This window comes from Haliotis rubra, unplaced genomic scaffold, assembly GCF_003918875.1.
Source record: "Haliotis rubra isolate DU_JTF1 unplaced genomic scaffold, ASM391887v1 Scf68, whole genome shotgun sequence".
NCBI classification, from domain to species: domain Eukaryota; kingdom Metazoa; phylum Mollusca; class Gastropoda; order Lepetellida; family Haliotidae; genus Haliotis; species Haliotis rubra.
In genome coordinates this window covers 595744-608955 of record NW_025767390.1, presented here as the reverse complement: position 1 = coordinate 608955, position 13212 = coordinate 595744, and the positions used below count along the sequence as shown (strand labels likewise).

The 13212-nt window shown below is 40.0% G+C and overlaps 1 protein-coding gene across 1 annotated transcript; it reads left to right on the top strand.

The window, feature by feature from the left end:
* The first annotated feature begins 3234 nt into the window (after positions 1-3234).
* LOC124258023 (superoxide dismutase [Mn], mitochondrial-like) lies at positions 3235-8494 on the top strand. Its single transcript, XM_046692098.1, has 4 exons — positions 3235-3320; positions 4673-4872; positions 6252-6548; positions 8071-8494. The coding sequence occupies exons 1-4, from the start codon at positions 3289-3291 to the stop codon at positions 8220-8222; spliced, it is 681 nt and encodes a 226-aa protein (XP_046548054.1). The 5' UTR covers positions 3235-3288; the 3' UTR covers positions 8223-8494.
* Positions 8495-13212: the final 4718 nt, after the last annotated feature.

The window sequence follows — 13212 nt, the reverse complement described above, 5'->3', positions numbered from 1 at the left end:
CAACAAATCATGTGATCTTTGACTTTGGTGATACATGTAATCCTATCTGCATGGATCGATGCTCTAGATTGTCTCGCCCAGGGTAAATTATTCACAGTCTGTCGTCATATAGCTGGAAAATTATTGAGAGAATATCGAGAAAATCAATAAGATGTTGTTTTTTTCTAAACGAGTAGTCGTTTTTCAAATTTAGGTTAAGAATATTTAATTTAACTCAAGTATAATACACAAGTCTACCAATAACGTGATGGAGAGCTGGTTCAGATAAACCGGTGATTTTCTTAACGGCAGTAAGAGCAATGATCCATGCTATCCTGTTTCCACCATTCTTGTTCATGAAATTTTAAATTTGTTTATTTGATTTGTTATAAATAAACTACCAATAGTAATGACACATTAAGTATCTGTCTGTCCCTATATTTGAGAACGATTTCGTGTAATAATTAGACCCAAAGACTTGTAAGTGAAACAGTTTCAAACCTCTCGCTTTTGTAACACCATTTCTCCGGGGTTTTTTTTCAATTACGCTACCACTTCGGAAAAAAAATACCCTGTCCTTGCCTAATTTGACTGTGAATATTTACTGATAACTGCATGCATGAATAAGTTACTTGTTTATAGTGTCAAGTTTATAAGTCGGAGGGCGGTGGGGTAGCCCAGTGGTTAAAGCATTCGCTCGTCACGCCGAAGGCCCGGGTCGGATTCTCCACATGGGTACAATGTGTGATGGACAATTCTGGTGTACCCCGCTGTGATATTGCTGGAATATTGCTAACAGAGGCGTAAAACCCAACACACTCACTCACAAGTTAGGAGAGTGTCTCTGAACAGTTCAAGGGAAATAACTTCTTGAAAGCTTTTCACGGGGTGAGAAAAGCTTGGCTGAAAGGTCTAAGGGAGATAACTGAACTACAGCGTATTGCCATATATATTACAGCTGTATTTGGGTCGCCCTCATATATCGACATGTAAATAGTGATATAACATAACATTAATATATTTGCCCTCTACGCTTATAGCATGTACTTTGGAACGGAGACCCAAAATAAAGACTTGATAAAACTTACCTTCAACGTGTTATTGAAAGCATGAGGATATTCCCCTATATTTTTTCCTGTTATACCAAATAAACACTTTCTCCTGTCGTCTGCCAATGGCGTGATGTGGTTATGCTCTATCGGCTCGATACCCGTGACGGACCAGGTTAGAATATTGGTCTTCAGTAACCCATGCTTGTCGTAAGAGGCGACTAACTGGATCGGGTGGTCAGGCTCGCTGACTTGGTTGACACATGTCATCGGTTCCCAATTGCGCAGATCAATGCTCATGCTATTGATCACTGGGTTGTCTGGTCCAGACTCGATTATTTACAGACCGCCGCCTTATAGCTGGAATATTGCTGAGTGCGGCGTAAAACTAAATTCACTCACTCCTGGCTCGAAAGTTGAGTTGTGATAAGCATGGGTTGCTGAAGATCAGTTCCAATCCGGATATCCCGTAGAGCCAGGCTTTCCACGCTGATGAATCATTGAATTTTTACAAACCTATCGCAGAGCATTATTCGGCCATTTGTTACAACAAGCGTGAGTGAGATGTTGATGACCTATTCTGTCCCCAGAGCTACTGTGATGGAGTGAACATATTTCTTATCCTGTGTTAACACCATCTTTGAATTTGAAGAAACTATGGGAAGGCGCGAGGGATGAGTCAGTCAGATGTTGAGGACACATTGCAGATCCATCTACAGAAGAACTTTAACATTGAGCTTTGTTTTCTAAATAGCTGAATGTTTAAATAGTGAAAGGTAGATTTAAGTTTACTTCATTTGAATACAATTTAACAACTTAAGATAATCAGCCGAAATGTTCAACCACACAACAGAATGTGATACTGAACTATATAAATATTCAGCTATTTAGAAAACAAGGCTAAATGTCAATATTCTTCACTTTTTTATGTTTTGGGAGGTGTGGAGTCTTTTTCAGAGGAATCTATTTTCCCTGTTCTATCCAACTATAGATTCATAATTCCTAAGCACCATCAATCTGTTGATTTCTACCATAATTACAAACCATATTCATCTATCGATGCTCCTGACAACATTGCAATACCAACAGAACTGTGAAAAAAACACATATTATCACTCATGAGATCAAGATCTTGACATTACCCCCCCTTTAAAAGTGAGTGAGTGAGTGAGAATGGTTTTAGGCCGCTTTTAGCAATATTCCATCAATATCACGACGGGGACACCAGAAATGGGCTTCACACATTGTACCCATGTGCCCTAAAACGGATTTACACATCAAATTGACCCACGTCAGTGAGTGTAGTGCTGTATTCCAGTGTTGTATGTTTAACGTGGAGGAAAGCCCGAAGTGTTACAGTTCCTTGACATTTAAGCCCCTAGCACGTTATAGTGCTGAGAAATCTAGACACGTAGTCAGGGCGAGCTGGGATTCGAACTCATGATCGTAGGTTTGACCTGCAGAGCCAAATGCGGCACCGTGGACGTCAGTACGACCAATATCAGTTATTCTTTACATAGTGCATCCCACGAGGGACCTTTCCAGATTGTACCCATGAAGGGAACAGCGTCCAAATTTCGGTATCTCCAGATAAAGTTTTCAGCAATGATCTCACATTGCGTATTGATAACTAGTTTTCTTTGGGTATTCCATATAGTTTTGCCTTCATTGGGTCCCATATAGATGTTAGGCATTTCTGAATCAATGACGAGGGAACCTTTCCGAAACAATTCGATCTTCACAACTCCATGTGAGAAGGTAATTAACTTATCTGACCCAGTCCGATCAAACGATTGTCACGTCTGAGGGGGTTCAGGCAGCCACCGTGTTGTCAATGTTTGTGGTGTTGCTTCAACTACAAATTATTTTGTTGTTCTTAGGATACCGAAATGTGAGCGAAATCTTTCGCGTTTTGTTGTAGATAATTGTTGCTTTTTTTGTGTGTGTGCACTTTTTCAGATTATGATGCTGCGTTAGAACTTTAAACGCGGATAAATAAAACATAGATGATTCAGAATGACACAGTGCCATGCATTTCGCATCACTATATTTACGTCATCTGGTCTCTGAAATCAAGATCACCCCTTCACAGACAATTGTATATTTAAATAGAAATATTCGAATCAATAAACAATTAAGGAAACCAATCTTTCATAAAATATTCAACAGACGCCTTGACGACAAGATGTATGCCAAATAGTTTAGAGGAAAATACCATCATTAGGAGCAATCGTCGTTTGTGCTGATCCAAGGCACCAACATGTTGTCTGCTACGCTCTCTGCAGTTAAAAGGTATACATTTGTGCATGTTTAAGTAATTTAATATTGCACATGTTATTCTAACGCAAATGGCATTTGTCGGCGAGTTGTTGTTAGTTGTCTTTTCTGCTTGTCAACATATTGTTTCAAAGAAATCGCAAGGTCACTATCGCCCAGTGACGAGAAAGATTTCTACGTCTGAACCAAACTTATTGGAAAGGAATAAAGTAGAATAAACGGAATATAAATAATGCTGCTCATATTCACCACAACACTATTCCAATAAACACATATTTATCGGCCACAGTCCATCCGCTATCTCCAAGCGTGCATGATGACTTAATGAATTTATGTTTATATTGCAAAAACCTCTATTGCATTTTTTTTTGGGGAAGGGTGGGGGGTTGGGTGTTTAGAAGACGAAAACAAACCCAATGCATCTTGGTACAACTGAAGGTCATGCACTTGTGTCTTGTCTGGAATTTGAAACATATGAAATAAGACATGAAAATTATTTCCTTTTGACATAAAGGAAAGGTTGAGGCATTATTAAATTTCTTCTAAGTTTTGGTAGTTTGACCATGGTAATATGTTGTGTGGTGTGTGTGTTTATTCTGCATCATTTAGTGATTTACAGCAGATTTTCGTGCTAGGACCAAGCATATGATATACTCTTATCCATCTTGGCAGGGCCAAAATATTTTTTTCTTGATTCAGGCTTCTTACCAATGTCTAAAGTCACGGACTTGATAAATCCAAAGATGTAAATACATGTACATCTTTGAGAAATCATGAGTTGGACTCAAATAGACGTGGAGAGCTCTGTGCTTTGAATTCAAACTTTGACATCAGCAATGAATCTTGGATGAACCTGGTCATTACCTTATTACTGACATAAGACTACAGTAGAATGTAATGTAATACAGTTCATTACCAGAGCAAACAAACCATTCCATGGATATGTCGCCGGTTTTGCAAGCAGCACTACTTTGCTGATTTTATCTCTCTTTGGATATGTGCAGACAACTGGCCTTGATTCCTGAATTTGACATGTGACTGTTGATAGGTCAGCCATGCTAAATTAATAATTATCACTGATGTCATGTCTGTCTGGTTTGGTCTGATTCGTCCGTCCATCAGATGGCCTGGATAAAAGTTTACTTGTCTGTCTCTTATGCCTTAGAGAAGAAATTAAAACCTGAATTTTTTATTTTGTAGATAATTTTTTTCTGGGACAAAATAAAAGTTTGCTAATCTTAGGAGTAGGAATAACATTTTCTTCTTATGTTTCTAACATGATGCAAGAATAGGGTTTCAGGATGAGTTGCTTGCTCCTATTTCACCTTTCTATAATAGCCAAGTTGTAATTGTTTAATCTCTCCCAGGGCTGTGCCCTCAGCAGCATGCCTCGCTTCAGCGGCTGTGAGGATGAAGCACACACTGCCAGACCTCCCCTATGACTACAACGCTCTGGAGCCCTACATCTCGGCAGACATCATGAAGCTCCATCACCAGAAGCATCACAACACCTACGTCACAAACCTCAATGTGGCCCAGGAAAAATTGGCAGAAGCAGAGGCCAAAAGTAAGGACACGCTCTAATCTGCAACTTAGAAGCATTGGGTCCTCTAGAGTTAACCTATGTGTTTGCTAGGTCAAATAGTGATAACATGTATGAAGAACACCAAACTGCCATAAATTGTACCTGACCTCTTTAGAGAGATATCATTCTAGTTGACTTGTGCTAGATACAAATTGCTTTGCTTGATACAGACCTTGGGGATTGATGCAGTGGTATGTGAATTTTGAGGAACCATTAGTTCATGAGTCTTAAGTTAATCTGCCTCAGGTTTACATTTTAAGTTTGGTTTGATCGATAAGAACTTTCCTTTGACAAGGCATTGTTCTTATGATAATTGTAGACAAGGATTCTCATAATAAGTTGTTGATTGATAGTATTAATGCTCAGTGGAACATAGGCATCATTTATGTAGATGGATTTATATTCTTTAATTATAAGATTCAACGAATCTCATGAAAAAAATATGTGTCTTTCTGTTTCAATTATTAAATAAATGTAAGCAAGCATCATGACTTGCTCTGCCTAATGCATCTGAATTTGCTATTAGCACCTTTCATTGCCTAAAAGTCAGTTATGGTCCATTCAGAATTGAACCTGTGAAGATCCTGATCTTCAGTAATCCATGCTCCTTTAAACATCTGACTAACGGGATCGGGTGGTCAGGCTAGCTGATGTGCTTGATTGTGAAGCAGGGGTACAATTATTTTTTTAAAAGCCACTTGCCACAGTGACTTTAAGAAAGTAACTTGTCCTGGCTAATTTTCCACTTGCCCTGATTTTTATGACATAATCATGATGATGTAATTATGAAAGAATACATCAACATGGTATTTGATGTTAATGTTCACTGGACTATTTATCGAGAAGTGAGAAATAGCAAAAAAGGATAACTCTACTTAATTATCATTGCAAAATTTAATAGCTATATTTTGAGCAGATATGAAATGAAATCCAAGTTTATTTGCAGTTTGAAACCCCAAGCAGAGATTATCTAGTAGCCCACGGACAAGTAAGATACCATTATTTGATTGCCCGAAATGAAAACTGACTTATCCCGGGTGTCGGGTGATGGGATTTTTGAACCCCTGGTGAAGATCGATGCTTATGCTGTTGATCAATGGAGTGTCTGGTCCAGACTCGATTATTTACAGACCGCCGCCATAAAAGTTGGAACATTGCTGAGTGCTGGTATCTCAGAATCACCCCCACAAGTTATGAATGCTTTCCTCTAACATTAAGCTTACATTGAAGCTGAAATATGGTTCAGTGATAAACCCAACTCATTCACTCACTCACTCACAAGCCTTACGATAACAGCAGAAATCCTCAGCCCATCTGATCAGGAGTGAGGAGAGTTATACTAATTGAGCACTTTCTTCCAGACGATATCAACTCTATCATCTCCCTCCAGCCAGCCCTCCGGTTCAACGGCGGAGGACACATCAACCACTCCATTTTCTGGGAGGTGCTCAGTCCGAACGGTGGCGGGGAGCCAGATGGGGACCTTATGCACTGCATCAAACGCGACTTTAGTTCATATGAGGAAATGAAGAAGGAGCTAACTGCATCGGCTGTGTCAGTCCAGGGGTCAGGGTGGGCGTGGCTCGGGTTCAACCCTGTCAGTGGCCGACTGAGAGTGTCTGCCTGTGCTAACCAAGATCCTCTAGAGGCAACAGCAGGTGTGTCATAGTGATGGAAGTCTATTCTTGTAACAGGGACGTTTCTTGACATGCTTGACCGGAGACGGTGCTTGTAACAGGGACGTTTCTTGACATGCTTGACCGGAGACGGTGCTTGTAAGGGGCCTTTTGAAACCTGCTTGACCGGAGACGGTGCTTGTAAGGGGCTTTTTGAAACCTGCTTGAAAGCAGACAGTGCTTGCAACAGGGACGTTTCTAGACATGCTTGACAAGAGACGGTGCTTGTAACAAGGCCTTTTTGAAACCTGCTTGAAAGCAGACAGTGCTTGCAACAGGGACGTTTCTAGACATGCTTGACAAGAGACGGTGCTTGTAACAAGGCCTTTTTGAAACCTGTTTGACAGGAGACAGTGCTTGTAACAGGTACGTTTCTAGACATGTTGACAGGAGACTGTGATTGTAACAGGGCCTTATTGAAACTTGCTTGACAGGAGACAGTGCTTGTTACAAGAACTTTCTAGAGCAGCTTGACAGGGACAGTGCTTGTAAAAGAGACTTTTCTAGAGCTGCTTGACAGGGACAGTGCTTGTATAAGGGATCTTTCTCAATATGCTTGAAACAGAGATGTTTCTAGACCTTCTTGACAGACGTCAGTGCTTGTAACATGGACACATTTAGACCTGCTTGAGAGACATCAGTGCTTGTAACAGACATTACTAGACATGCTTGACAGAAGACAGTGCTTGTAACAGGGATGTTTCTAGACATGCTTGACAGACGTCAGTGCTTGTAACAGGACATTTCTAGACAAGCTTGACAGACGTCAGTGCTTGTAACAGGACGTTTCTAGACAAACTTGACAGGAGACAGTGCTTGTAACAGGGACGTTTCTAGACTTGTTGACAGGAGACAGTGCTTTTAAGAGGGATTTTTTCTTGATATTAGGCCTAATTCTGCAGTCTGTCAGTAAAATTCCCATATTGAAATGAAAGATTTCCCAATTTACTCTGTTGAAGATCTGGGTGACAACTGGTCTTCAGCAAACCATGTTTGTTGTAAAGATGACAAATGGGATTGGGTGATCAGACTCGCTACCTTGAATCATGCCTGTCACTTTATCCAATTGCATACATCTGTGACCATGATGTGAATCACTGGATTGTCTGGTCCAGACTTGATTATTTACAGACCGCCATCATATAGCTGGAATATTGCTGGTCTGATAAAAAAACCCAACATCAATGATGTCTAGTCTCTTAGACTTGATGTCATAAATTACTAACCCTTCACTCAGCTCAGCATGAAGATCTGGGTTAGAATTGATCTTCAATAACCCATGCTTATTGAAAGAGGCGACTAATGGGATCGGGTGGTCAGACTCGCTGACTTGGTTGACACGTCATCGTATCCCAATTGCATAGATCAATACTCATATTGTTGATCACTGGATTGTCGTGACCAGACATGATTACTTACAGATTACCGCCATATAGCTGGAATATTGCTGAGTGCCGCGTAAAACTAAATTCACTCACTCAGCTCTCCTACATCTGTATTTCAGGACTGGTTCCCCTGTTTGGCATCGATGTCTGGGAACATGCCTACTACCTCCAATACAAGAATGTGAGGCCAGATTATGTTAAAGCTATTTTCAATGTTGCCAACTGGGATAATGTGGCCCAAAGACTATCAGAAGCTAAACTTGCTGCCTGAAGTTCATGAGTGAAGACAAAGTCTGTGAGATGTGTATAACAGAAAGTTTCCTTACCCAAGAGAAGATCTGTACCTGATGCTCGGTGTGGAATATTGCACTGGACATCAGTAGACATTGAAATATAGATTACAGATACAATGATTTAATCATGATTGAAAGATTTTTGATGTGGCTTTTAAGACACAGTTCTGCTTTGAATGCAAATACTCAGTATCTTATGCCCAATGCTGTTGTGGTATTGTTTTGAAAAATAAATTTTGTCATCTTCAAACCGAATTGTTCATTTCTTTCTTCAACAGTTCAGCCCTGTGACAGTAGTCACGTTTGTATTTTCTATACACAAGGCCTCCTTACCCAAATGCATGGATTTTGCATAGAATGTTTGCATGTGGAAATAAACATTTATATAAATAACAAACATCAAGATATTGAACATTTGTTCATACGAAAGTAGACAACAGTGTAGCATATAATAACAGTTAGATGATGTTAAAGGCACAGAGTCACACATTTTCGACAATATTTTGGTCAATATTATATATATTGGGGCATGTGCACACACTTTAGCTTGTGAAGCCCATTTCTGGGGTCCCCTGCCATGATATTGCTGGAATATTGCTAAAAGTGGTGTAAACCTAAAACTCACTCATATAATATGTGTACATATGTCCTTTTGGAGACTTGACCTTGTCGTTCCAACCATATTAAAATTTCAAGTCTTCTGCACCTGTGAAGAATTGATCTTCAGCAACCCATGCTTGTCGAAAGACGTCATCATAGATTTCTGGCATAACTGAGTGGTCGATTGCAGCTGACACATATCATTGTATCCCAATATGTTTGTAGATCGATGCTCATGCTGTTGATCACTGGATTGTCTGGTCCAGACATTCGATTATTTACAGACCACCACATTCCAGCTGGAATATTGCTGAGTAATCGAAAACTGGACCAGACTCCACTGATCAACATCATGAGGAGCAATTGTAATACAATGGTGCATCACCAAGTCAGTCAGCCAGAAATCTATAATCCCGTTTTTAAATCCCTGTTTGTTATTATCTAGGTTTGTCAACCCCATACCTTTGTTTGGGTTTCACCAGAGTTGTGAACACGTGACCTGGACTTTACAGTATTTGCTCTGTATTTCTGCCACATGATGGTGTCAACCAAAATTGTAACAAAACAGGATAGATCCAAGAAGCGAATTTGTATCTTTACGATTGCAAGTTCATACTTACAGCCAAACACTGACAAGGCAATAGAACAGTCTGATTCTGATTCTTGTATTAGAAGATAGAGGGAAGGTTTATTAAAGGTTTCAATATTATTCCACAATCTGGAGGAGAAACAGATTTTGTAGAATTAAGAAGTACTCATGTGTGCCAGGATAATCAATGTTATTATTTTATTATAGGAGCGATATCCATGACTTTATGCCACTGGTATTTTTTCGATCATTGGATGTCAATCTATTCCATCAATATCAAAGATGGAGGACTTTCTCATCACAAATGGGCTTATGCCACACATCAATATCAAGATGGAGGACACCACAATGGGCTTCACACATTTCAGCCACAAGATGAATCAAACCCGGGTTGTTGGTGTGACAAGCGGAAGGTCTACCTACTAAGCTACCCCACTGCCCCTGTTTGTACAGGTGTGAAATGATACAACAATGTCATGGTATGATACTCATCACAACTTGATACACAGTGTATGAAATAAGGCCCGCCTGACCGCCAGAGACGGGTTAGATTTCAGATGGACGGTCTAGATTTACAGCTAGCCAGCTCGATGGTCTGGTAAAAATTTAGATGTTATATACATCTGAGCCTTATCTTTGTGTCTGGTCTGGGACTGGTAACATTTTGAAGTTACCAGCCCCGTCTTTTGGCTTATTTCATACACTGGAGTGAGGTGAGGTGAAATTGGGTTTTTTGAGAATATTTACGGCCATAGCGTGCATGCTGATGCGCTCTAGCCCAGACTTGCTGGTTTTATAGTGCTAGCCCACTATACCACGCCACAGTGAAGCATGAATATCCCACTCAGACACATTATATTGACTCCGAGACGACCAGTCCTTGTTGTACCCATTAATGCCGAGCGCTAGGCAGGGACCAACAAGTACCATATTTTAACGTCGTTTTGGTATGACGCGGTCGGGGAACTCATACACTAAATATATACCATGATACACATCATATTAACATGGAAACGTCTTGACCACAAATACTCGGGGCAGGTTTCCAATGAACAGCTGGCTGTAGACTCATAGCTATTTTTGTAGTAAATGTGATATATTGTATTGGTTTCAATTCATTTTGTAACATTTTATTAAGAAAATGTGACATTAGGAGTGTCATTTTAACCTACCTTTGTGCATTTCTGACTGTTCTTTACAACAGTGTTTTTACTGCAATTATTTTTGTTTGCAGTTTTAGTTTCTCTTTGGTTGTTTGAGAGTCCATAATGGTGAGGTGAGGTGAAATTGGGTTTAAGCTGGAATATTTTATAGTGCATGCGTAATGTGTAGCTGCACTAGCCCAGAGGTTTTATAGTGCTAGCCCACTGAGATACCATGCCACAGTGAAGCATGAATACCCCACTCAGACACATTATACTGACTCCGAGCCGACCAGTCCTTGTTGTACCCATTAATGCCGAGCGCCAGGCAGGGACCAACAAGTACCATATTTAACGTCTTTTGGTATGACGCGGTTGGGGATCGAACCCGCGACCTTCCGCTCTCGGGCGGACGCTCTAACCACTACACCACGGAGGTGGTCCCATAATGGAGTTGTGGTGACGCGAGAATCCATGATCAAGGATCATGATTACTGTATATTACCATAGATAAGCCGATCTCATAGATAAACCGACCCCCTAACTTGACCCTTAAAATCAAAAGGGCATGTTTCGTACATGCATAGGGTGAATTTGACCCACAGGCAGGGGAAACAACTCTGCACAAAGAACTGCAGCAACTAAGACCTTGGACATACGGTTACATCTCCACTGCCCACTTTTGGCAGGGTCACAAACAAAATCAATCTGTCTGGTTTCATCAAACACAATGTTTTCCTAGCATGTTGGTGGGTGTATCCAATCATGTCCATCAAAGCATTTTTGTTGTTCAACGCCCCACTCAACAATATCCAAGCTATATGGCGCCGGTCTGTAAATAATGGAGTCTGGATGGGCATCAATCTGACGTTTGCCAACCAAGTCAGCGAGCCTGACCACATGATACTGTCAGAGGCTCCTTACGATAACCATGACAAGACTAATTCTAACCTTGATTTTCACGGGTCTCCTTCAAAAGGACATTAAATACTTCTTGTTACTCTGCCTGGCATTTGGCATTAAGGGAACATGGTGTATGAAGTATGGTGTACAACTTACACTGTGGTGTAGTATCTCAGTGTTCAACAACAACATACCGAAACTAATTTGGACTACCAGGAGCACACATGCTGCTATCTATTGATGTTAAACCCAATTTCACCTCATCTTGCCTTCAAATGTCATGTATCAGAAAATCGAACACGACACAGCATGAACTTAATAAAGAAATCCAATTACAAAGTATTACAGTCCCTCCTGGATTCCGTGGTTGCAGAATCAATTGCGGAAAATACCATTTCATGCAGAAAAACGTCTGGTCCACCAAAAATGCATTTTCATGCAGAATACCTGCAGAACTTGCCATTTTTCTGCCGCAGAATTTACTTATTTTGAAAGTTGAATCCAGATTACCTATCAAACGAAACAATATTGTAGAGTTTGTAATGTCATTGAATGTCATGAAGCTCTAAAACATTTACAGCTGTGTGTTTAAGAATTCAAGTTTGAAATTATCATTTTTTGTTGTTTTTTCAAGTATTTAACTGCAGGGGCGGTGGGGTAGCCTAATGGTTAAAGCGTTGGCTCGTCACGCCGAAGACCCGGGTTCGAATCCCCACATGGGTACAATGTGTGAAGCCCAATTCTGGTGTCCCCCGCCGTGATGTTGGTGGAATATTGCTAAAAGCGGCGTAAAACCAAACTCAGTCAGTCAGTCAGTCCTTTAACTGCAGAATCTTTTGCAGAATTTTGAAAAATGGGATGCAGAATTTACTTCAATTCCTGCAGAATTCTAAAAAATTCACCGCAGAATCCAGGCGGGACTGATATTAGAAAGTTCCAGACAAATATATCTTCCCAAGAAGAAAACACAGATTTGGAGTCCCGTCAAGACCAATCAATCCATGCAGCAGTAAAACAATTTATTTCAATTTTAAATGTATACATAATAAAACATCAAACCGAATCTTAAGCACGTTAAGTAAATCAATGACTTTGAGAGTCGATAAATGAACATAAACATCTAAAAATGTAAAATACGTTTCTTGCACTGTTACTACAAAAGCTTCTTTTCTTAAGCAAAGTTTGTATGTTCTACACTTTATATTTCATTTCCAGCTCATTCCGGTATAACACGGCTATTCTTGGACTTATCAACGAAATGACAAGATAAAGCATCTTCTACGGATCCCTCAAGGATCACATGCTGTTATATTTGTTTGTACATGTATGTCCATGAAAACAAGCTGAAAAAAAGTTTATGTACATTTTCATTAAAAAACCCATGCGCTATTATGCAGCACAGTCCAATAAAAACACATATTGATGAACAATGCAACATGACAATAGAAAAGTAACATAATTTTCTAAGGTATCTCATCACAAAGTAATATGACGCACAGAAGGAGACAGAGAGATGATGGAAGCTTTTGTCTTCACTAAACATAACCCTGTATAAGCCAAAACTTAAGAATTTTTCTGGGCACAAGTCCTGAGGCCTAACGTCAAGACTTATTTCACAGGTACTCAGATTGTAGATAGTCGTGTTTAGTGTTGGGAATTGGTTCAAATCTCATAATTGATGATTGGTTCATTACTACCGATCAATCATCGAAAATAATTGGTTAGTGTCATTTA

Coding starts and splice junctions, on each gene's coding strand:
- LOC124258023 (XM_046692098.1), top strand. CDS start 3,289: ATGTTGTCTGCTACGCTCTCTGCAGTTAAAAG. Junction 3,321..4,672: donor ACGCTCTCTGCAGTTAAAAG/GTATACATTTGT, acceptor AATCTCTCCCAG/GGCTGTGCCCTCAGCAGCAT. Junction 6,549..8,070: donor TCCTCTAGAGGCAACAGCAG/GTGTGTCATAGT, acceptor TCTGTATTTCAG/GACTGGTTCCCCTGTTTGGC.